This window comes from Dermacentor variabilis, chromosome 11 (assembly GCF_050947875.1).
Source record: "Dermacentor variabilis isolate Ectoservices chromosome 11, ASM5094787v1, whole genome shotgun sequence".
In the NCBI taxonomy this organism is placed as follows: Eukaryota; Metazoa; Arthropoda; class Arachnida; order Ixodida; family Ixodidae; genus Dermacentor; species Dermacentor variabilis.
This window is the reverse complement of record NC_134578.1, coordinates 68,239,427-68,264,771: the sequence shown is the minus strand read 5'-3', so window position 1 is coordinate 68,264,771 and position 25,345 is coordinate 68,239,427. Positions and strand designations below refer to the sequence as shown.

The window sequence follows — 25,345 nt, the reverse complement described above, 5'->3', positions numbered from 1 at the left end:
CCCATAGTTGATCTTCGAGGGCGGGGCTGAGCAGCGCGGCTTCCCAGCGCGTGCGAAGGCTGCTGCTAGAGGCCTCGTTTTCTTTATTGTTATTTATCCCTCGGCATTCCCATAATATATGCTCCAGAGTGGCTCTGGATTGACATGTTTTGCATTTGTCCGTAGGATATACATCCGGATATATGATGTGCGAGAGCGCAGGATTCGGATACGTCCTAGTTTATAACTGCCGCCATGCGACAGACTGCTTTTTTGTCAATTTTGCGTGAGGTCGCGGGAACATGCGCCTCTCTAACCTATAATGTTTCGTGATGTCATTATATGTGGTCATTCTGTCCTCCCACTCCCACTAATTTACTGCACCGTCACGTCCGGAGGGTGTCGGGGCGTCACTTGCCACTGCGGCTCGGTCCCTAAGCCCTCGAGCCGCGTCGTGTGCCGCCTCGTTGTTGCCGTCCTCCGCGAGGGTGTGAGCCGGTGTCCAGGTGATGTGTATCTTTCTTTTGTAATTTTGGCCTCCTGCAAGAATTCGTAGTGCCTCCGGGGAGATTCGGCCGTTGGCAACGTTTCTTATTGCCGTCTGAGAGTCGCTGACTATCACGGTTGCGTTAGTCTGAGCTGCTGCGAGCGCTATGGCGACTTCTTCAGCTATCTCGTTACTTTGGTGCGTATCGTCGCGCACGTCTTGCACCGTTTCTCCCTATCGATTACCGCTGCCGTAAACCCCCGTCTGCGACTGTATCGAGTCGCGTATACGAACACGGCGTCCTTGTCGCTGCCGAATTTATTCTGTATTTGCTTCGCTCTGTTCTTTCTTCTGTCCTTATTGTGTTCTGGGTGCATGTTCTTTGGTAAGGGAGGTATTACCAATCTTTCCTTCGTATCTCTCGGGATGTCCACCTTGACACCATGCTGTAGATACATAATGCATACTTAATGTATTAAATCTAAAATGTTTTCTTCAACGAATATTGAAGAAAACATTTTAGATTTAATACATTATGTATGCACATTCCAAGGTAAATGTTTATTCAAAATTACTCCTAAAGTCGTGAATGAGTCCGCACCTAAAAATTCTGTTGCTAAGTCAATATGCATAGCATTAGATTTTTTTTACCTACTCGGGAGTAGAGGACAATTTTAGTTTGGAAGCGTTTTTTTTCGTTCACTTATATCATCCCACTCCTTTAATTACTTACGTGTTTTATTTGCCTTGCCTTCTGTCACTATATCACACCTAGCGCTTATAAAAGTTCTACCAGTTTTAGACCTACCAGTTATAAAAAGTGGAAGCATCACAATGAATCACTCTACATCTCGGCTGGACTTTGAGAACAGATTAGCTTCGGCATACCGTTTTATTTGATAGCACATTGTTTCATATTGTATGAAACCCTAGTGATGGCTCTGCGGCTACAGTATTACGTTTCTAAGAAACACGTCTCTTTTTTTATTCGTGGTAGCGTTGGTGGCCTTTCGATGGAGACAGAGTGCAGGCATATTCTTGTGCCGTGCTTCAGCTGTACGGTCTTCAGCCATTCTTAATTCAAATTAATTTTGCTCCTCTACCATGGCGTCTCTTATTTTTTGAACGCTGGGACCATACAAAGCCAACAGTTAGTGAATCCAAGGAAAGCATCGGGGAAATAAGCTGTACTTGATGTAGAAATGCAGAAAATAATGAAGAAACGGAAACGAAAGTGGACAAAAAGATAACTTGTCGATGGGGTAGCCGGGCCCACAATCCCCGTATTACGCGCACGTTACACTACTAGTTGTGCTACAGCGACGGCTGTCGCACTGTATACTAGCTTGGGTATGTATGTTTACTAGATCTAGACGTAGGAGCGTTAGTCAGCGCCACTCAGAGCCAAGGTGAACGGATGCGGAACATCCTTTTTTGCCCGATGGCGTCACGTAACACTTGATCTAAGGAGAGCGGACACGTGGCTAATAAACCCTCGCATGCTACCTAATGAAATCAAGGCTGTCAGATTCGAGACTCTCGTAATGAATAAATGAGAGACGAAGGGCAACTGAGAGGCTTGATTTTGTTAATCATGACCATTTAAAGGCTTTATATGGTTAGGATTAACAAAGCCGAGCCCCTCGGTTCCCCTTCTTCTCACGTTTATTCATTGCGAGGGTCTCAGACAATGAAGCCAAGGAAAGCATCATGGAAATTAGCTGTAGTTGTAGTAGAAATGCAGAATATAATAAAGAAAGGGAAACGAATGTGGACGAAAAGATGTGTCGCCGGGGGAGCCGAGCCCACGTCCTTCACGTAATGCGGATGTTATGGGTACGGCTTCCAGCGGCGACACGCTATCTGTTCATTCATTTTCATTTCTCTTTCTTTATTACATTCTACATTTCAATGTCAACCACAGCGAATTTCCCCGATGCTTTTCCTGGCTTCATTGTCTGTTGGCTTTAGATCATTTGGCTTTAACAAAATCGAGCCCCACGGTTCGCTTCCTCTCGTTTTTGTTTATTGGTATTGGACATTGAACACTATAATGTACATAAATACCATTGTTTCCGGCCCACAAAGGTTAAAAAAAGTACTGCATTATTGTAAAGAAAAAAAAGCACCTACATTCGGTTACATTGTCTGTCTGTCGGGGCACATATCATGCTGTACGTTGAGCTGCGTTTTGGAAGGGATTTACAAACCGTAACCTGTCTTAGCGCATTCACATAGCACATTTACTAGTGCGGTAGCTTTATTGTAAAAGAAAACAAGAATTGCCAATTCTCACGTACCTTGCTTGCAGGCACCGTAAACACCCTTAGCAATTTTTTTAATATCAAGACTATTGTCAATTTCACTTGTTGGTGATTCTTTTTTACCTTCATCATTAGGTTTTGCTTCCAGGATATCTGCAAAATAAATTAAGTTTCACACGTTAACAAGGCCACAATAGTTACTATTCCCTACTCCAGCTAACAGTGTAAATCATTTCCCATAAAGAGTGGTTGCAGAGCTAGTACGTGAACAAAGCGAGAACGTGTAATTTTGATATACGCGCATTGGCGCAATGTAATGCAGTAAAATGCTCCTCATGCCGGCGTTTAGTGCGAGGTATTAAAATATTTACTCTTCAATATTGATAACACTTCGATAGTGCAAGGAAATCATTACACGCTTATATATTACATCAAATGGATGTAATTCCGAAACTGCACCTGGTGTACAAGCCTGTTACATTCTGCACGCTTGCGTGCAAAACTCGTCAAGTCCGGAATTACTTGTTAATTTCAGCATGAATCGGGTCTGAATACACATAATTTCACCCATAGGTGCTTTTTACATAAGTGCGCATAACAGAGAGAGATAGAAAGAAACGATGGCCTCTGTGAATAATTGACTGCAAATGAGACGTAAGCTCGTAAACGTGGATGTTAAGACCATGCGCCGGCAACAAGTTATTGGCGACCTCAGTGTAATTTTATAGTAACTTAGTTTTAGGTATGTATGGCGGACCATGCTATTCTCGTCAACACCGTGCCTTGAGTCAGCGTTGCTCATTCCAAAACCCAAAGTTAAATGCATGTGAAAATTATTGGAAGTGTTTAGCACAGTGCCCTATCCCTCCGTTGAAAAGATGTATGAAATTATCTACAGTGATTCGGCAAACTTTCATTAGAGATGAAAATACATCGACTGCAGCGAGCACATAGCGTCTGTATTCTAATGTATACGCGGTTGCTCTGCCGAACTTGGAATAGCCAACATTATCGTACAAGCACTGCTCGCGTTGTTGAAAAGCCATGGCCTAGAGAACCAGACTTGATCAAGAGCATTTCCGCATGCACACTTTAAATCGATAAAAATGTTAGTGCCCACAAGGAAATGCTTCATATCGCAGCTAGTGTTCGGTAACATAACAGCCTGGATGGCACGTCAACTGCCCTCAACTAAAGCCACAGGAAGTAAGCGCCGTTGTAGCGAAAGCGGGCTCGTCCCAATTGTTCTAAATATTTCCAAAGTGTGGGCGCTTACCGTCTCGTCGTTTTTTCAATATCTACCCCTTGTGCCATAGACTATGCAATAGGGCAGATGAAGTGTTTTAAGTGTTTTGATATCTTTCAAAATGAAATGTTTCCAACCAGTCCATTTTATTTCATAAAGAGAAAGCTACGACTCTACCACTGGCAGTTGCTTACAATCACCAAAGCCGTAGGTGCGCCGGCTTATTTTTTTTGCATCTTTTTGCGGTCTCGACCTGGTTTGTAGAAAAGAAATTGAGCGGGATGTATCATGGATGCAGCAACAGTGGGGTGCTTCAAACATATTCTACATGCTGCTGAGGGTGTATGAGTCCAAGGAGACGGAAGTGGAGATTAACAAATTGAAAAGTTACATTTATTACCTCATTGCAAAGATTACATGCTTAGGATACAGGCAGTTGGGTCCTACAGAGTAATCTTTCAGTCGTACTGGCTCCTAAGCCCGCTGTGGTTAAAGGTAATGGGTGGGGATTGGCATCCGTCCCTCTTGCTGCCCCTGTCTTTTCATATCATTTCTGGGCCCTACGCCTCTAATTCGGTGGCGCCATAGCTGGGGAAACATCATATTTTACAGCTATTCCTCACTTGTAAGCTTTATGTCTTGTATAAGTGAATGTTGAGTTTTGTGAAATATACGTAATAGCAATGAGGCCTCCAAACGCGACAACTCCCGGTTGAATTTACAAATGTCCTGCCGAGCTCCGCCTTTGAACGCCGAGTAAGACGCAAATTCACCTTGTGCCTTGCGTGGCGCAACAAGTGCGATATCTGTGCCCTTGAAACCTGCATAATCGAGTAAAGGATTCTTTCATCTGCACCAAAATTCCAAAGCAAGGTGCGTTGGTCGAACTGTTGTAGTGATATTTGTTACCAGCCTTTCCAGTTAACCAACGACGAATTAAACACTGATGTGCTTCATAATTTCTTCAAATTTGCTGCTATGGCTCCGCGTTTTTTGAAACATCATGAAGGAATGAAGCATGTAGTAATTTCTATAGAAGGCATAAAGGAAACTTCTTGAAAACCTCAACGAATGTAAAGCTACAGGGCCAAATGGTATGTCTCTTAGAATGTTGAAAAATTGTTCTTATGAGGTCCCTAAGGAGCTTTGTGTATTTACAAGTTTCTCAGAGGTGGCCTTGTATGCGGCGACTGGAAGATAGCGTGCGTAGTACCTGTTCCTAAAGATGTTTCTAAAACAGATGTTTGTAAATATGCGCATATATTTCTCACCCCATCAGTATTAAATATGTTGGGCACATATTTTCTACGTCTGTATGTCACATTTGACTTCGATAACATTTCTCGTATATTTCAGGTACTAGAATTTGATCATTATATAGCCTCCGGACTCATTTGCAGATGATTAACTGTATATTTTTAAGCTTTCAGAAGCTTTTTTACTGTATCTCCCATCCAATGCTAATACAGAAGCATGTGTTCTAATTACACATCATTCTGTCAAAAATTAAGCAATGGACTACGTACCATCCTGGAAGCAGCAAGTTGTGTTAAATGAAAAATGCTCTTCAAGTCTTCACGTCACACTTGGAGTCTCACAATCGCCTGTATTCGGATGTCTCCTGTTTCTTATATTCGTAGTGACATTTATAATATAATTAAGGTAGCAGTACGGCTGTTCGCAAATGGTAGTACGCTTTTTTCAAAACTGGCCACTGGGTAGACTTGCCAGAGCTGCAGAGATCTCCGTATTGTTGAAGCGAGATGTAGTTTAAGGAAAATAGCTTTGAACATTGACATGCATGGGAACGTCGGTTTTACTGGAAAAGTTCACAAACTTCATTATCACTATAACCTAATAAGAAAGTTGCTCGCCAGGAATCTACGTTGAAGTATCTTCGGTTGACTTTATCTGAGAATGGATCGCAGTCTGAGCATGGTGATAGTATTGCGCGTAAAGCTACTACTACGCTCGGCTTTTTGCAGAGAAATTATAAGCACGTGAAAAAGAGAAGTGAGTGACGCTGCACATAAAGCTTATATAAGGTGATTGCTTGAGTACGCCTGCCATTTGTGAAAATGATATTTCTCTGCGCGAATGAAAGCGCCGGAACGCATGTAGTCCACTGTGCCGGGAGGAATATCCTAAAGTGCTTCAAAAAATTTCAAGAACTGCTAGGATGGGCTTTCCTAAACAAAAGCCAGAAAGAAACCCTTGGCTTAAAAGGTACTTCATACAATTTACAATAAGCAAAGTGGCACCAGCCGCGGCTTAGCGCCTGTGGTGTTGTGCTGCTAAGCATGAGGGTGCCGCAACCAATGCCGGCCGCGGCGGCCGCAGTTCAATAGGGGCGAAATGAAAAACGTCTGGGTTCTGTACATCGGGGGCACGTTAAAAATCCCCTAGTGGTCAACACTTATAAAAAAAGAATGTTCTTTTTTCAGATTTTGTTACCGACATGTATCTTTACACATGGTTTTAGAATGCAACCGCCTACGCTGGCGTTGTCAAGGAGGCCGTTCATATCTGTGCAGAAACCTTAGAGTAGATTACTTGGTACTGTTTTTCCCGCTACGTTCGCGCATTCGTTTATGTGAATGGCAGAGGCAGTGTCTGAAAAAGTTACTTATCTATGCGTAATCATTGCTGCAGAACAATTAGAACTCCGGGAATCTTCAGACCACGCACACCTGGCGCTTTGGCTCTGTTCTTACCGTTCCGCTCCCTTCGCAGAGCCAAATATGGCAGCATATGTCATAGAGCCTTATATTTTAAAGGGCCGCTGAAACGGTTCGGACAAATTTTGTAGACGCGTAGGGTACAGCCAAAGTTAATCATTCGCGCCACAATTTGTGTCAAGCGTCTGATATTAAGGGAGCTACGGATGATTGCTAGTTGCCTTCCTCAAGTGCCATGCATTTTCTCGTGAACTCGTTCGCCGAGTGATCGGGGCTAAGTTCCGCTTTCACTGACGGTGTCATGATGGTCCGTCGTGTCGTCTACCTCTGGTTTCTATGTGCGAGTGCGCGAAACCTCTCCAACCTCTCCGCCAGCTGCTTCGTAGTCGACCCCAAGCGAGAGCTATTGAAGCAGCGTGCGTTGCGAGCATTCTGCGGCTGTGCCGAACGTGTCTGATATTCCGGTAACCACAGGCGAGCTGGGTGTTTCGGCCGATGGGTGGAGGCATAAACTCAGGATGATGAAGGAGCTTTAGCGTACACGTACGTCAGTGGCCTGATCGGTTTTCACGGTCCAGCTACCTTGTGGCGCAGAGCTTAACCAGCCAAACAAAGAGCTAATATTCCTCTAACCAAGTCTAAAATATTTTAAACGTTTACAAATACGATGTGTTAACGATTACGCTCCAGCGAAATATTTAAACCAGCAGCAAAGAAGAATACAATTGGTTACTGCTGCTGTGTTTTGTTGAGCTGTGTGCCACAAGGTGGCTGCACCGTGCAGACCATTCACGCTCGCGCTTATGTTTATCCCCTGGATCGGCACTGTCAAATGGCCAGTCCCAATCCCCTTGTGCTTCTGTTTACCCGAATACCAGAATCGCGAAACGCTATTGTTGTAGTAATATTGTGGTGTAAATTGACGGCCGCAAACGCGCAAATCCAAGCGCGAATCGAATAGCGACAGTCCGATGCTCTGCAGCCAATCCTCTCGTCTGCTGGCTTGCACAGGCACAAGATGTCGGCTTGACATATTGCCAGTTGCTATGTTTGCAGGGGACAACGCAACAAAGACGAATCATGTTGTTCGCGAAAAGACTGCGACTGACACTGACCTCGGAGCTCTCGTCAACACGGAGCACGTTGTAACACAACCAGACGACACTTGCGGTGTGCCGAAGCGCTTAAGTGTAGTTTGGAAATTTTTTCTTGTGCATTCTCTTCCTGCTACTTTCCTTTTACAGAAACAAATTAACTGAAGTTGCAACTATAGCGACCATTTGTTCAGCATAAAGTTGAAAAAATTGTCGATGACGTGCCGTGGGGAGGCAATCGGATAGCTCGCCTTGCCAGCGTCATTAGGGTAATTTACATCAAATGGTTAGGGGCGGCTAAAAATGCAGCCGAGCGATGTGCTGTGATTGGCAGCTATGTACATGTTTAGAACGTTATAATAAATACTCGGTCCTCGAATCCTGTATCAAGGGGAGTCAAGTGTCCAATGGTAATAAAGGGTCGCGATCTAAGAGTAAGTAAAGGGGGGAATACCCAGTGGTATCGTTGTTTAGAACCTTATAATAAATTACACGCCTTGCGCGGGACAGTTCGATGCGTCAATTAATAATCAGAAGGACCTACTCTAACGACTCAATACGTTTGTACAAATTCGACAAAATTGCTTCATGGTCCCTTTAACGCGACAGTGTCAGGGGCCGCGTGCCAGCGTGGGCGATGGCGTCGCGGGCATACTCGGTCCTCGAATCCTGTATCAAGGGGAGTCAAGTGTCCAATGGTAATACAGGGTCGCGATCTAAGAGTAAGTAAAGGGGGGAATACCCAGTAGTATGTACATGTTTAGAACCTTGTAATAAATTACACGCCTTGCGCGGGACAGTTCGATGCGTCAATGAATAATTAGAAGGACCTACTCTAACGACTCAATAGGTTTGTACAAATTCGTCAAAATTGCTTCATGGTCTCTTTAACGCGATAGTGTCAGGGGCCGCGTGTCGCAGAAAATCCGGCGCCGGCGCGTCGCGAGTAGCCTCGGCCATCGTTCCGGCAAAAGTAATTCCGAATCAAGCATGTCCAATTACGCATACCTAAGCACGCAGGTCTGCCGTGCAGAGCAAAGAAGTTACTGAACTAACTGAATTCCGTAAAGTAAAATACGTCAGAAAAATCATAAAGTGCGACTCACACAAAACCTACAGACCTTATGGTGTGGGATTGTAGTTGGAACATGAAAGAAAAGATAATTGTGTTACGCTGAAACTTAAACACAGACCCGTTTTTCGGTATTTCTAACTTTTATAGACCAGCCACGACGTCCAAAATTTCCGATCGCCAGCGCGCGCTAATCTGAGCGGCCGCACAGCGGCGCGCCTGGTTCCTTGCAATGCCTCCAGATGGCACTTTTGGCACTGGCGGGGCATGCTAAGCATAACGACGAGATTTCTGGTAGAAACGCGTGCTTCAGACGGGGCCGTCGGTAAGGGCACAGTAAGGCTTAAGCCGATGTACGTATACGACGTCAGGTGATGTGTAACCGGGTGGCATAATGAAGGTCGCGGTGATTATATCGTAAGTGACATTGATCACTTGCCGTAGAACACGGTAAGGGCCTTTGTAGCAGGGTAGGAGTTTCTCGGAGAGCCCCACTCGGCGGCAAGGACACCAAAGTATCAGAGAGAGCCTGGTGAAACATATTTGCCACGATGGCGGCGATCGGGGGGTGGGGTAAGCTTGGCGTTGAGATTCCTGTGATGCCAACAGACGAGTACGGGCAGCTGACGCACATGGTCAGCGTGGGCGATGGCGTCGCGGGCATACTCGGTCCTCGAATCCTGTATCAAGGGGAGTCAAGGGTCCAATAGTAATACAGGGTCGCGATCTAAGAGTAAGTAAAGGGGGGAATACCCAGTAGTATCGTTGCGTGATAAATTATTGGCGAACGTAACATAAGGCAGCGCCACAACCCAGTCCTTGTGGTCGTGTGAAACGTAGTTCGATAGAATGTCATTAATGGCTCGATTAAGTCGCTCAGTAAGGCCGTTGGTCTGGGGATGACAGGAGGTAGCCAATTTGTGCTTGGTTTAACATGAGCATAGGTTATCGGTGATGACTTGGGAGAGGAAGGTGCGGCCGTGGTCCGTAAGGAGCTTTTGCGGGGCGCCATGTACTAAAATGATATCCTGAAGTATGAAATATGCAACGTCGGTAGCGCAGCTTGTGGGAAGTGCCCGAGTGACGGCATAGCGCGTCGCGTAATCTGTAGCGACAGCGATCCACCATTTGACGGAGCTGCACTTAGGGAAAGAGCCAAGGACATCCAAACCCACGCGAAAAGATGGTTCAGGTGGAATGTCGATCAGGTTTAAGTACCCGGCAGGAAGCGTTGCTAGCTTTTTGCGATGTTGACAGGGCTTGCAAGCAGCTACATAGCGCCGTACGTAGCGTCGAGGCCGCGCAAGTCGAAGCGGTGGCGCTCGCGATCGTAAGTGCGAGTGAACCCAAGGTGTCGGGCAGTTGGGCGTCATGGAGCTCCAGAAGCACGGCTTAGCGGAGGTGTTGAGGAGCGAGAAGAAAAAGGGGAGGACCGTCAGGATGAAAACTGTGTCAGGACAATACCCCGTCATTGAAACCGAACCGCCGTAACGATGGAACAGTAGGAGCAGATTCCATTCGGTCAATGACGGTCTTCAAGGTAGCGTCATGGCGTTGCTCGTTGGTCACGCCCAAAAGCTGGGAAATGGAAAAAAACACTTGCGGAAGCATCCAAGTCGGCGTTGGCGGGCGTGTGTACAGGGTAAAGGGACACGCAGTCGGCGTCTTTGTGTAGGCGACCAGACCTATATACCACTAAATAGGAATACTCTTATAGCCGCAAAGCCCATCATCCAAGCCTCCCTGTGGGATGTTTTAAGGACGAAATGCTACGGAAAGCGTGGTGGTCCATTACAATGGAAAAGGGCCTGCCGTATATATAGGGGAAGAATTTAGCCGCTGCCCACACAACAGCCAAACATTAGCGCTTGGTAACGGATTAGGTCTTCTCCGTAGGTGACAAAAGACGGCTAGCGTAAGCGATGACACGTTCATGGCCGTGTTTAACTTGTGCCAAAACGCACCGATTCCGTAGCCACTGGCATCGGTGCACACCTCTGTAGGGGCATTTTACCCCTTTCCTCAGCACAGGGTAGCCAGCCGGTACTTACACTGGCTAACATCCCTATATTTCCTCCCCTTTGTCTCCTCCTCCTCCTCTGTAGTGGCTGAAGTAGCGCAGTGTCCTAGAATCAGTTGTGTGGTGAGCGTAATGGTAAGGCGAGAAAAAGCGTAGGGGTGAGTGGATCCCCATGAAAAGGCGCACTTTTTTTCACGAGATCTGTGAGAGCGTGTGCTAAGGTGACAAATTTGTAAGAAAGCGGCGGAAGTAAGAGAAAATTTCCAAGAAACTTCGGACATGTTATGCGGACCGCGGAACAGAGAATTCTTTCACGGCGCGAATTTTCTCTGGGTCCGGTCGGATGCCAGTCGCAGGGAGACATCTCAGAAAACAGTAATCTCACGATGGCGAAGTTACACTTCTTGGCGTTGAGCTGTAGATAGGCCTTGCGAAAAACAGCAAGTATAGCTGAAAGGCGCTCAATGGTGTGTGCGGAACGAGGGCAAGAACACAATACCATCATCTAGGTAGCAAAAACTACTCGACCACTTAAATATGGGAGTGTAAATTGTTTTAAACCCCGCACCTCCACCAAATTGTCACAGGTATAAAAAACTTTACACGGTGTACTTACAAGGCGTATATAAACAGCAGCCGAGAATTCCGAGAGGCTGTTGCCACTTCATGCCTTAACAATATAATGCGTAAATGAATGTCACTTGTGTATTTTGTTGCACCATTTCTGTACCTTAGTGCTCAGATGCTCTCCACAGCAGGCGCGAGACATTTAATGTACAACACATCGGCTGCGTCCCCTATAAAGCCTACCCTAATTTAATTTTCGCGTCCCATGCATGCTAGGAACCTGCCCAACCTCTTTAGGGTTCAATCATGCTAGAAATAAAACGTTCAAGAAGGGTGCAAAGCAGTATGTCATTGAGGAAATATCTGCAGATACACCTTCAACTTGAGGTAAATTTTAATGAAGTTTGCTTTCTTACCTTTAATTTTCTTTACTAGCTCCTTTTGTAAATAAGTTTCTTGGATTTCCTCTCCAGCATCTTCGGTCTGCAAAGGCTGTTTGTTCCCACAAACATGCTTGTAGAAATTGTCGCATGGTTTTGGCTGAAGATTGCTCTTGTCCTCTTTGGGTACTTCATAAAAGAAATTTTATTACATGAAAGCATTATAAGGTTACTTACTGTAAAATGACCATTAATATTTCATGGTAGAACTTACAATAGAAACTTCAGATGAAGCAACGAATGGGAAGTTGCCCTTTCGTAAGAGTATGAAAAGAAAGAAGGTTTAGCTGCCATCTTTAGATGGAAAAAAAATATTTAGCAACCTTATGACTGCGTAGGACCATCAAATATTGTTGGCATAAGTTTTCCGTAATATTGCCATAAGTATTGAGCTTAGCAAAACAATACGATGACCTGGCGCCATATTAGTCGTTCAGGAATGAAATGTTTACAGGCTTCTCTAGAGTATGACAAACAAGCTTTTATCTATGCATAGTTCTAGCTTCCACAACACACGCTGCTATGGAAGAATTACAAAATACCACTACGCAACGAAACAACATTGTGGACTGGTCAAATTATTAACGGGAAACAATTGGCGGAAGCCAATCCAGGATGAGTGCCGACGGTAATGCGCTCAGCATTGAACCAATGTAGCGGCACGAGCTATTGTCACTGTCAAAGTGCCTTATTTATGATTCATGTACTGCAGCCATACTGCTCTCGGTGTTTGGATGGATGGATGGATGGATGCATGGAGGTTATGAGCTTCCCCTTTGGAATGGGAAGGTGGGTTGCACCAAGTTCTTGCTATTATGCCGTCTAATGTTTTTTTAGGTAAAAAATAAAAAAAATATATAAAAAAGAAAACGCACGATGAATTCCCATAACCATACTTTTTTGATCCCCTATTGTGAGCTTTGTTTCTGTACGTCTCCGTTTTTTGTCGTTTCCCTACTTTTCTTCCACCAATCTTCCAATCGCCTCTTCCTAATCTATATTGCGGACAAGTTTACTGCCCCCTGCTCTCGCTGAACCCAAGGCCTTCAAGGAGTCCATTGGTGCCTAAATCGATCGCTGGGCAGATATCTTCCCATTCTAACTTAATATGCTCAATCTTTTCCTTAGCTTTACCTCAGCAAGCACGTGCTTCTTCTTCCTTCTTATATATATATATATATATATATATATATATATATATATATGCGTGGTCTAAGGCATCCTGATCTCGTTTCGAAATGTAATGAGCTTCCTTTTCAGTTATCATAAGCTATTTCTTTCCTTATTTCCTTTTTTATTCTTAATAGTTATTCATGGCAGGTTTCTTTTCCATTACCGCTACCCTTGAGATTATTTCAGCCTCTCTGACTTTCCGCATGACGTTGTTTGTTGTTGTGTTGCCCACCCTACAGGCCACACACTTGCTGGTAAGCTTCCTATTCGTTCTCCTCCACTGCGAATCAATGTTTTTTTCTGTAAAAATACCTCAACACTCTATCAGTCCATTTATTTTCTTCTATGTTCCCCAGTTGTTCATCATACTAAATTTTATTGTGAACTTCTCTCACTTCAAAAATTGTCCAGCCCATATCACCCTGCACAGCTTCATTTGTAGTCTTCCCGTGAGCGCCCAATGCGAGCCGTCCCACTGACCTTTGGTTGCTATCGAGTCCTGATTGTACCCCTGATTTCAAGCAAACAATCGCATTTCCAAAAGTGGGTCCGGGAACCATTACACGTTTTGACAAACCCCGGAACACCTTGCACCTCTTGTACCCCATAGCGCTCTATGCTTAATTATGGCTGCATTTAACTTCCTCTTTAGTGTTATAGTTTTTCCTGTGTTTCCATACATCTGTAGCCTTCATTTATCCCTATACTAAACCCCCACAGGGGCATTTGCGTCAGCAGGCGTGTGGTGTGTTGCGACACCACGTACCCGAGCACATGGGGGTTGGACCCTCCCGCGTGTAGCCGTGCGCGGCTTAGCCGTGTCTGGGGAAAGGGGGATCCTGGGGGTTGAGCTGATGCTGGGTGTTTGGACCTTTAAGGCCCCCCGGCGGAGGCAAAACACTCCTTTGGCCTCTGCTTCACATAGACGGCACCTCCGGACTGACCCACCCTGGGGAAATCGGTAGTTGCCTTTTCCTGTCCCCCTCTCCATTCTGCGTCTCTCTTTCTTCCTTTCAATCTTTTTTGTCTTCTCCTCTCTTCTATTTACTTCCGACTTTCCTTGCAGCGAGGCTTAACCTAGTGTGGGTGGCCAACCTTGGGTAATCCCGATTGGGTTATAGTAGCACCGTACAACTGGCGAGGGCTTGTCTTACTCGTAAGGCTCGCTCCGTCCCCATGTTGGGCTTGGTGGTGGGTGGTTGGCGCTGCTGCCGAACTCAAGACTTCTATATGGCTTCTAGCAAACCACTTTCCCTTGATCGCCTTCTAAAAAGAGGGCGCACCGATGCAACGTTTCAATTCTTTTTGAAGAACAATCAAGAACACTTCCCTAAGTACAAAGTAATCAACAGTGAAGGCAACTAGAGCATGCGTAAATTCTCGCCCTTCTTCGTGGCGAAATGCCTCGCAAACACTGTAGGATCTGGCTACAAAGCTACAAAGATGTCGAATGGAGACCTGCTCCTTGAATTGAGGGATAAAACACAACACGATAAAATTAATGACTTGAAATGTATTGGCGATGTAGCAGTCACAGTGTCGGCACATCGAACCATGAACACGAGCCGTGGAGTAATCTCTGAAGACGACTTCTTAGACCTTAGTAATGAAGAGCTGCTTGAAGGTTTCCAGGACCAAAATGTGATCAAGGTAGAAAGAATCCTAATCCACAGGAACAATGAACAACTTCCAATAAAGCACATAGTATTAACCTTCGGTACCAGTCTACTGCCTAGAACATTGGATGCAAGCTATATCAAAGTACGTGTTAGGCCGTACATCCCAAATCCTCGACGGTGGTTTACGTGCCAGAGGTATGGCCATGGATCCCAGTCATGCCGAGGAAGGCAGACTTGCGCAAATGCAGCTCGAACAATCATCCATCAGACACGTGCGACACATCTCCACATTGCGTGAACTGTGATGTAAGCCATCCAGCCTACTCTAGAACATGCCCTAAATGGAAGAAAGAAAAAGAAATCATTGCATTAAAGATCAAAGAAAATATAACATTTCACGAAGCAAGGAAACGTCTGTCATATTTAGATCACACAAGCTTTTCCGAGGTCGCGTGACGGGGGGCAGCGTCACAAATCCCTCGGTAGTCTACCGCGGTCACTGATAGTGGCCCGGTAATCACTCCACCTGCCCCGCTGGTGGCTGCAGCAACTGCTGCTCCATCAACATCGAAGGTGGACCTGCCGACTCTGGTCCCGCAGGTCCCAAAGCTAATCCGAACTCCACGGCCTGGGACGCGAGTTTCAGCGCCTAGGTCACGATCCTGCAGCGCTTCAGAGAAGGTTATGGAGGTCGACCAGAAATCCCCGGCGTCATCGACACCGAAAGATCAGCGCTCTCAAGAGCACGCTAAAAGAGATAAAATACCTGTAACTGCTCAAAGAAAGGGACCGGTAACCTAAACGGCTACCGCCCTTGTATACATATCCATCTATCTTTACCACGTACTCTTGAACACAGACAACAAAAATCTTCCTCAATATGGCTACACAAATAATTCAGTGGAATGCCAGGGGCCTATTTCGCAATCTAGATGACGTCAAAGATCTACTAGAGGAATATCAGCCACGATTGTTGCGTGTTCAAGAAACACATTTAAAGTCTACACACCAAAACTTCTTAAAACAGCACGTAATTTTCCGTAAAGATAGAAATAATGGCAATTCTTCTTCAGGTGGTGTGGCAATCGTAGCCCAAAAGTCAGTAGCATGCCAGCATGTATCACTCCAGAGTTCATTTTAAGCAGTGGCTGTTTGGGCTATATTGTTCAACCAACTCATAACTATTTGCTCCATATACATACCGCCTGATGAAAGGTTTGAAATTGCAGAATTTGAAAAGCTGATTGACCAGCTTCCCGAACCCTATATAATAATCGGAGACTTCAATGCTCACAGCACATTCTGGGGTGACTCAAGATGTGATGCGAGAGGATGGGCAATAGAGAACTTCCTTCTTTCTTCTGGAGCCTGCCTATTTAATAAGGCAGAGCCAACCTTTTACAGTTCCACACACAACACGTATTCATGTACAGATTAAGCAATAGGGTCAGCGTCACTTCTTCCATACCTGGAATGGAGAGTTATCAGTAATCCATATGGGAGCGATCATTGCCTTACACTCCAAGAAACAACAAAGTGGCACGATGGACCAGCTTACCCCAAAGAGTGGAAAATTTATAGTGCAGACTGGTCAAAGTTCAGAAACATATGTGAACTGTGCCTGGAAGATGTGGACCACCTAGGTGTAGAGTAACTGGCCAGCTACATCACTGAACATATCGTCTGTTCTCCTAAAAACTGCATACCTCAGCCCTGCATAGATAAAGTCACTCCAGAGCCGCGGTGGAACAAAGACTGCGAAACTGCAAGGAAACGCCAGAACAAAGCATGGAGTAGATTTTCACGCTATCCAACCACAGAAAACATAATCTAATAGAATTTAAGCGGTGCAAAGCAAATGGAAGCCGTATCCGCCGAATATCCAAAAGAGAAAGCTGGACACGCTACATGTCCTCAATAAACTCATACACGGATGTAAGCAAAGTATATAACAGGGTACGTAAACTAAAAGGATGTCCAAATCCTTTTCCTCTCGTCAATGGCTCTGGTGAGTAAATATAAGAAGAAGCAAACACTCTTGGCGAGCACTTTGAAAGAGTATCAAGTTCGGAAAACTATTCCGAAACTTTCTTAAAGCACAAAAGAATAGCTGAAAATATTCGTCTGCGTCCAAACAAGTCATCAGAAAGGCACAACAGAGCGTTAACTTTCCATGAAATCAAGCTTGCCCTATGCTCGTGTAGTAGCTCGGCTCCAGGTTCTGACGCAATAACTTATGAAATAATCAACAATCTGCCTTATGAGACCCTAAACTGCCTTTTAGGCCTTTACAATAAGATATTTGCTACTGGTCATATACCTTCATCCTGGAAAGAAGCAATAGTCCTACCAATACTCAAACACGGCAAAGACCCTTCCTTAGTTAACAGTTACAGACCAATTGCACTTACTAGCTGCTTACTTAAAGTATTTGAAAAGATGATTAACCGACGCCTTGGCTTCTCTTTGGAATATAATGGTATATTGGATCCTCGCCAATCTGGCTTCCGAAGAGCGAGGTCTACAACCAATAATCTAGTTCTCCTTGAATCATATATACGTGATGCATTTGTACATAGCCAATACTGTCTATCTGTATTCTTTGATCTTGAGAAGGCATATGATACTGCCTGGCGACACGGTATTCTGCAAGGCCTGTCTTCCTAAGGAATTTGTGGTAGTATGCTGAATATTTTGCAAAATTACTTACCTGAAAGAAAGTTCTGCGTTAGAATTGGCAATGTACTATCGCGCACTTTTATTCAAGAAAACGGTGTACCAAAGGGAGGAATGCTAAGTTGCACACTTTTTACAATCACAATGAACTTTCTCCGCTCTGTTATACCATCAATAGTGTCTTATTCTGTCTATGTGGACGACATCCAAATGAGCTTTAAATATTGCAACCTGTCCATATGTGAACGCCAGATACAGTTGAGTGTTAATCGGCTAACGAAATGGGCAGACGAAAACGGGTTTAGATTCAATGCAGAAAAGACTTCCTGTGTGCTGTTTTCCAGACGTAGAGGGTTATGTCCTGACCCTTTCATTACGATGCATGGGAGAAGCCTGGTAAATAGAAAAGAACAAAAATTTCTGGGTATAACCTTCGATAGTAAACTAACCTTCACGCAGCATATAAACAGTTGAAGCTGAAATGTCTTAAAACATGAACCTTTTAAAGATTCTATCTCATCAGTCGTGGGGAACCAGATAGGTATTGCCTCCTATCTCTTTTTAAAAGCCTTGTGTTGTCACGCATAGACTACGGATGTAGTGTTTACCAGTCGGCTTCAAAGACAGCACTTAAGCTACTCGATCCTGTGTATCACTTAGGTAACCGCCTAGCACTTGGTGCCTTTCGTACGAGCCCCGTCCAAAGCCTATATGCAGAATCGGATCATTGGCCGCTGGATTATCAACGTACATATCTGGGAGTCACCTATGCAATAAGAACCATGTCAATCAAACAACATCCACGCAAAGCACTCATAAATGATCAGTCCACAAATCAATTGTACTTAAACAGGCCTTAACACGCCCCGCCGTTCCCGTTGGCAGTAAAATCTGTTGCGGAAAAACTCTGAGTACTTTTCACAGATCTGAAGGAAAGCGGCAATGCTGAACCCATCCCACCTTGGGAGCAATGTACAGTTACCTGTGACTTGTCCTTTACAGAGCTGAACAAAAAGAGTAGTGCAAGTGCCCTCATCCAGCAACATTTCTTGGCCCTTGAAGACAAGTATAGATCGATGGCATTTTTCACTGATGCTTCGAAGTCTGCAACTTCGGTATCGTGTGCAGCCCATGCCCCAAACTTCTCCAACACTAAAACCTTACATAACCATAGCAGCATTTTTACAGCCGAAGCGTACGGTATCCTGATCACTGTTGAGTACATAGTGCAGGCCAAGATACAAAAGTCCAGAATATACACAGATTCCTTAAGCGTTGTCACAGCCCTGTCCTGTGGCAAAGCAAGCCGAAACCCTGTATTAAACATGCTCCTTAAACACATTCACGTAGCACATAAACAAAACCTTGCTCTTGTTGTATGCTGGGTGCCAGGACACTGTGGGATCGCAGGCAGTCAAATGGCAGACAAAAATTCTGGACAAGCGGCTCACCGGGATACCGTTGATGTAACCTGGATATCTGGTGTGGACATGAAACCAGCTCAGTGGGACAAGGAAGTTGAAAATGAGCTGCACCTGCTCAAACCGCAGTTAAGCAAATCGCTTCCACTGAAGCTTGATGGACACACCGAAGTCACCCTGGCACGACAATAAATAGGACACACTTATTGCACACACAAATATCTCTTGACAGCAACTGACCCACTGACGTGCGCACGCTGCGGTGAGAACCTAACCGTCCTACATGTCCTTATTCAATGTCCTGAACTTCACCGAGACCGATTGGCTCATTTTAGAGAACTCTACTCACATCATATACCACCCCATCCCTCGATGTTCTTATCAGAAGATGCGCTTTTTAACTTTAAAAAAGTGCTTAATTATCTCAAGTTAACTTTGTCGACATCATCTCATACCGTCCTAACCTTCAGATTGTGCCTCACAGGTGAGGCACAGTCTGATGGACAAAAGTATGTCTGAGCTGTTGCACTTCTTGCGTAAGCAAGAATTGGACACCAAGGGACTTGGACAATGGAGAATAATTTAACATGTGTGCCTGTAGCAAATGCATTTAAAGCCTTCTATTTATCTTAGTAATTATTGTAGAATTCATCCACTAGTATTTAAAAATATATCTGACGTGTAGGCATCTATACAGCCTTTATTTTTAAATCATTGTCCTAAACTCACAATTATACTAAACCATAACACATCTCCTGACGCTCTTTGGCCTTAGATGCCCTTACGCCATTAAACATCAATCATCATCATCCATATACCAATATATTTATATTCTCTGACCTGAGGTATTTTCTGGCCATGTATTGCCCCCGTCTGTTCACTGTTTTCTTTGAATACAATACAAATGATTTTGTACGGTTGATTTCCAACCTAAATTGTCGCCTTCCCTTCAACAGACATTAGCCAGACGTTGCAAATCACTTTGCTTGTTAGACAGCAACACATTGTCAGCCGCATAATATAAACCTGAAGCTGCTGCTCTACTACTTTATCCGCCTGTTTCTATGAAATAATAAACCCCATATTACATGCTTCTAGCGTAATCTTGATGCTCACCATGTACATCATAAACAGTAGTGGGAATAAAAGGTGCCCCTGCCTCAGTGCCTTGTTGATATCAACTTTCTCCTCGCTCCTCGTTCCTTCTCATTCAGCACAAACGGTATTTTCTAGGTAAATATCTCTCAGAAGCTATAGACAATCATCGCCTAAGCCTTCCCCCTCCAGAATATCCCACAAAATGTTGCGGTCTGCGTTGTCGTAGGCTCCCGTATTGTCTATAAAGGCCACATGTAATACTCTGTTTTCTACTTTTGATATTCCAATACGCTGAGTAAGCGCAAATAAGTTGTCATACAAATGCCTACCTATTGTGAAGTCATTCTGAAGTTCTCCCAATACCCCATTATTCTCTATCCATGCTTGCAGTTTAATTTGATTGCCAGCATTGACAACCTGTATATTACCGATGTAATGGTCAACGGTCTATACGAGTGAATTCTATCTTTCTCCCCCTTACCTTTATAAATTAAGTTAATCCTACTTTGTCGCTAACTGTCGGGTATTCTTCTACCTTCTAAAGCGTCTTCCACTGCTTTCACCAAAGCTTCCTTAGGTCCTAGTTCATTAATAAGTCTAATGGTAACCTCGTCTAGCCCTGTGGCTGTGTACTTAGGAAGCTTCTCTTCAGCAATCTTCCAGTTGAAATTTGTCCGCACTAGCTCCTTTACCATCTGGTTCTCTTTCATGCAATTTTTTTCTTCAAATACAACCTCTTCGTTCTGCTAACTCTTGATGCTTGTCTGTGCAATTATTTCCGGTCCACAAATACGTTATGCCTAGCCAATCTTTTTTCCCACTCATTGTACCTGATAACGAAAGATGCTCTCGACATTTTGAAGTTACTCTTCCATTTGGCTCTATGATGGATGAGCATTCCGACTGCCCCTCCTTTCTTTCCGACTTAGTTCTGTTGCACCCTTCCCAAACACAATTCTCAATCCTTTGCGGATGTTCCGAGTCTCTAAAGTGCGTTTCTGTAACCGCATACACCCATATTTGTTCTTTATTTACCTGCTCCTAAATATCTACCCACTTTTCTTCTGCCGTCTTTCATGTTGATGTACCTATTGCAAGGCGAGCTCTCTTTCTTGTTTTGCTACTTTTTCTGTTATTGACGATAATCGTATTCTGAGGTTTCCCTAGGGGACCCTCTTCATTACTACGAACTGTAGCCTCCTGTACCTCGTGCACGTGGACACGGCGGACCAGGAACTGCCATGACATTGACGGGAGCCTTGTTCTTCGTTGTGCAGGGCTTTCTTGGATTCGCCGTGTTATCAACTTCTGTTCATGAACGTCTCAGCGAACATCCTTTCTGCGATGTGCACATATGCACAATCGGCGGTGATATCGCGCCTCAAATCTCATCGTCATCTCCAGATGCAACCCTGCTCCTAGCGGCCCCTCTTGAGCGCAGCGCTGTGACGTCATCGGTGGTCACCCGTATAAAAGAAGCGCCGCAGGAATTTTCCTTCTGTGGGCACGGCGGACCAGGAACTGCCATGACATTGACGGGAGCCTTGTTCTTCGTTGCGCAGGGCTTTCTTGGATTCGCCATGGTATCAACTTCTGTTCATGAACGTCTCGGCGAACATCCTTTCTGCGATGTGCGCATATGCACCATCGGCGGTGATATCGCGCCTCAAATCTCATCGTCATCTCCAGACGCAACCCTGCTACTAGCGGCCCCTCTTGAGCGCAGCACTGTGACGTCATTGGTGGTCACCCGTATAAAAGAAGCGCCGCAGGAATTTTCCTTCTGTGGGCACGGCGGACCAGGAACTGCCATGACATTGACGGGAGCCTTGTTCTTCGTTGTGCAGGTTGGTTCCGATACATGCTCCTTGCGTAGCGATTATCGTGGTGTTATGGTCTTGCCGTGCCCACGGCGATGCATTGCTGTGGCTTATAAATGTCTCGTTGTGTGTAAATTGCTACTTTGCGGTGATGTTGAAGTAAATCCCGGCCCTACACAGACCGAGATGCTTAAGCAGTTATTAGAGGGGCAGGATACTCTTCGTAACGATATACAAGAACTGAAAACGCATTTCTTGAAAACTGAGAAACTGGTTTTGGAACTTTACAGCACGCTTAACAAAATGCAGACGCAAGTAATGCAAACAATTGATACCCCAGTAACAAACACCCATAGTTTAATGTCTATTGAGCGCTTGATCAGCTTCCAGGACAAAAAGCTCACAGATCTGGAGGATCGAAGCCGACGATCAAATCTGATAATTCATGGGATACCTGAAATTCCAAATAAGACAGAAAATGCACTCAAGGATAAAGTTGTTAAGGATGTGCTTAAAGAAAAATTGAATGTACAGTGTGATTCTGTCGGTCGGATTCACAGATTAGGAAAGGAAGGTGACAAGGGACCGGTAATTCTGTATCTTCAGAATTTTAATGAAAAGAAAGAAATACTGTAAAATACAAAAAACTGAAGGGAACCAGTATTTTCATCCAGAACGACTACTCGCAATCTACCTTAAAGAAGCGCAAGCTTCTGTGGGAAAGTGCAAGAAACGATAAACTTCAAGGAAAGAATGTGTCACTTATACACAAGCTCAAAGTAGACAGGCATGTATTCTTTTGGGACGAATCGCAGAATAAACGGGTACAGGTTGCAGATACTCGCTCTCGGCGAACGCAGTCGTGAAACAATGAACTCTGAAGGAATACGCAAGTGTGATTATTAAATATTAGTGCTAGAAGTATTGTAAATAAAGCAGATTCCTTAGAAATACTGTTACTTCAACACGACCCTCACATTACTGTTATTACCGAAACATAGCTTCGCGAAGATATTAACGACCAAGACATCTTTCCTCCCAGCTATAGTGTTTATCGCGTGGATAGGTCTTCTAGGGGAGGAGGTGTGGCGGTCCTAATTAAAGATCCGATAGAGGCTGTCGTTCTGGACATAATACCTACGTTGGAATGTATATGCATAAAGGTATCTCTTGGGGGTTACACCCTCGTTATATTCGCAATCTGCAGACCTCCTGACTCCCCTCCTGAATTTTTGCATGAATTACGGTCTCGTATGAATAACTATTTGCACAGTAAAATTATCCTATTAGGCGATTTTAGTTTGCCCGGTGTAGACTGGATGCGCCTTCAGCCTGGGCCACATCACAGTGAGAATATTAATGTACTCTTTGATATCATGTTAACACTTGATCTCAGACAAGTTGTTCTTGAACCAACACGTGTGCAAGGTTCTTCATCTTCAGTTTTGGACCTTGTTTTCTTAGCTCGGAAATTCGATGAATTCACGGTGGTGATCGAGCAGGGGCTATCCGACCACTGTCTTGTTTGTGTTGGCTTACAGCTTGCTTCCTGGGCTGAAACTAAAAAATCATCTGTCCATTTTGTCAAAGATTATTCTCGCGCGAACGACGCATGCGCGAATAATTACTTGGAAAATTGTCTAACCGATTTTGACGAAAATAATGTTAACTTACTTTGGACCCACTTTAAGGACATGTGTCATTTTTGCCTTGATAAATTCATACCAAATAAGCAAAAACAAGCTCACAAGCAAACACCATGGATCAATCGCAACATCATTCATATGAAACGTAAAATTAAGAGATTAAAGAAGGCCCGTACGCAGCCAAACTTAATATCTGAACTACAAGACAAGTTTGCACTTGCCGTGCGTAAATCAAATGATTATTATTTTAACTCATCTCTGCCTAATCTTATTACAAACGATCCAAGTAAATTTTGGAATTACATTGCCGAGAAGAAGAAGCCAATATCCCAAATGACAATGCATGGACAGATGGTTACGGAGAACGTTGAACTTGGTCATCACTTTAATATGTTTTTTCACAGTGTCTTCTCAACTCCCAGTAATTGTTCACGTAACTGCCCAGCGTACCAACCTTTTGATGTGAATTTTATATCGTATGCTGGTGTAGTGTCTATGGTGCTGAACCGAAAACCGAAATGTTCAAGTGGGCCTGATAACACCCCTAATTTGTTTCTCCGTAGATATGCTGTAACCTTATCAAAGTTTCTTGTTATAATATTCCGTGCTTCATTATTGTCGTCTGAGTTACCGAATGACTGGAGAACAGCCCGAATAGCACCAATTCACAAAAAGGGACATCGTCTCCTTGTAGATAATTACCGTCCTATTTCTGTAACGTCATCATTCTGCAAACTCATCGTACATATCATAGCAAAAAGCATAACCACATATCTAGAAAAGCATTCAATTTTAACTAATTTCCAGCACGGGTTCAGAAGAGGGTATTCGACTGTCACACAGCTGGTCACTGTAGTTCATTCGTTTGCATCAACCCTTGACAAGAACGGACAAACAGACATAATTTTCCTTGACTTCCGTAAGGCATTCGATATTGTCCCTCATGATAAATTAATCCTAAAACTTGAAAATGCAGGAATCCCTCAGATGTCTATCTCTTGGATTTCTGCTTATTTGTCTAACCGGAAACAATTCGTTGAGATAAATGGCAAAAAATCGGGCTGTCTTCCGGTCACATCGGGTGTTCCCCAGGGCAGTGTGCTCGGTCCTCTTCTTTTCGTTCTGTATAATAATGATATTGTTAACACGGTTGAAGGTGGTGTACAGATTCTATTATTTGCCGATGACTGTGTGCTCTTTAAAGATATTGTTTCTCTCCATGATCAAACCAGTTTATGTTGTAGTTTAAATAATATTCTTGCATGGTGCGGGTGCTGGGGAATGACACTAAACACAGATAAAAGCGTACTACTGCGAATGACGCATAAGAAATCACCCCTGCTTTATACATATAAGTTAGGTCCATCACCTCTTCGTGAAGTCATTAGCTATAAATACCTAGGAGTGACCCTTAACAATTCACTATCATGGAATGATCACATAACTAACACTTGCGCTTCAGCCTTCAGAAAACTATGCCTGCTGAGACACAAACTTAAGAAAGCCCCAGCTAACGTTAAAATGCTATGCTACATCTCCCTAACTAGACCTAAGCTCGAATATGCTTGCATAGTTTGGGATCCATACACCAAAACTAATATCAATAGTCTTGAGAGAATTCAGAGAAAAGCGGTCAGATTTATATTTAACAAATTTTAGGGATGTGATTCTCCAACCGAACTTATGAAAATTAACAACCTTGAACCACTCGAACTTAGAAGAAAAAAAAACAGAGACTTGAATTCCTTAAACTACTTCACACTAACAATTTATCCCTTGACCCATCTGAAGATTTATCGCAGTTATCGACCAGAACTACACGCCACCGCAGACATGATGCATTAACCCCTTACTTTGCAAGAACAAACACATATAAGTTTTCTTTTTTTCCTCGAACTGTAACCGAATGGAATTGTATAAATTGAATCTACTTCCTAATCTTGTTTTTCATTGTTCTCCTTGTTTTGTCAATCTGATTTTCTTTGTATGTACCATATGTCGCCCTCCCTGATTGGACCACGTGTCCGCAGTATTCAATAAATAAA

At 44.1% G+C, this 25,345-nt stretch overlaps 1 protein-coding gene across 1 annotated transcript in view; it reads right to left on the bottom strand.

The window, feature by feature from the left end:
- The window catches only part of LOC142564330 (phosphate-regulating neutral endopeptidase PHEX-like), a 136,687-nt gene that overhangs the window by 94,347 nt on the left and 16,995 nt on the right, over positions 1-25,345 (bottom strand). The window contains exons 4-5 of the mRNA XM_075675299.1: positions 11,824-11,976; positions 2,767-2,883 (exon numbers count right to left, since the gene is read on the bottom strand). Coding sequence (XP_075531414.1) covers positions 2,767-2,883; positions 11,824-11,976 — 270 coding nt within the window. The remainder of the gene's footprint in view (positions 1-2,766; positions 2,884-11,823; positions 11,977-25,345) is intronic.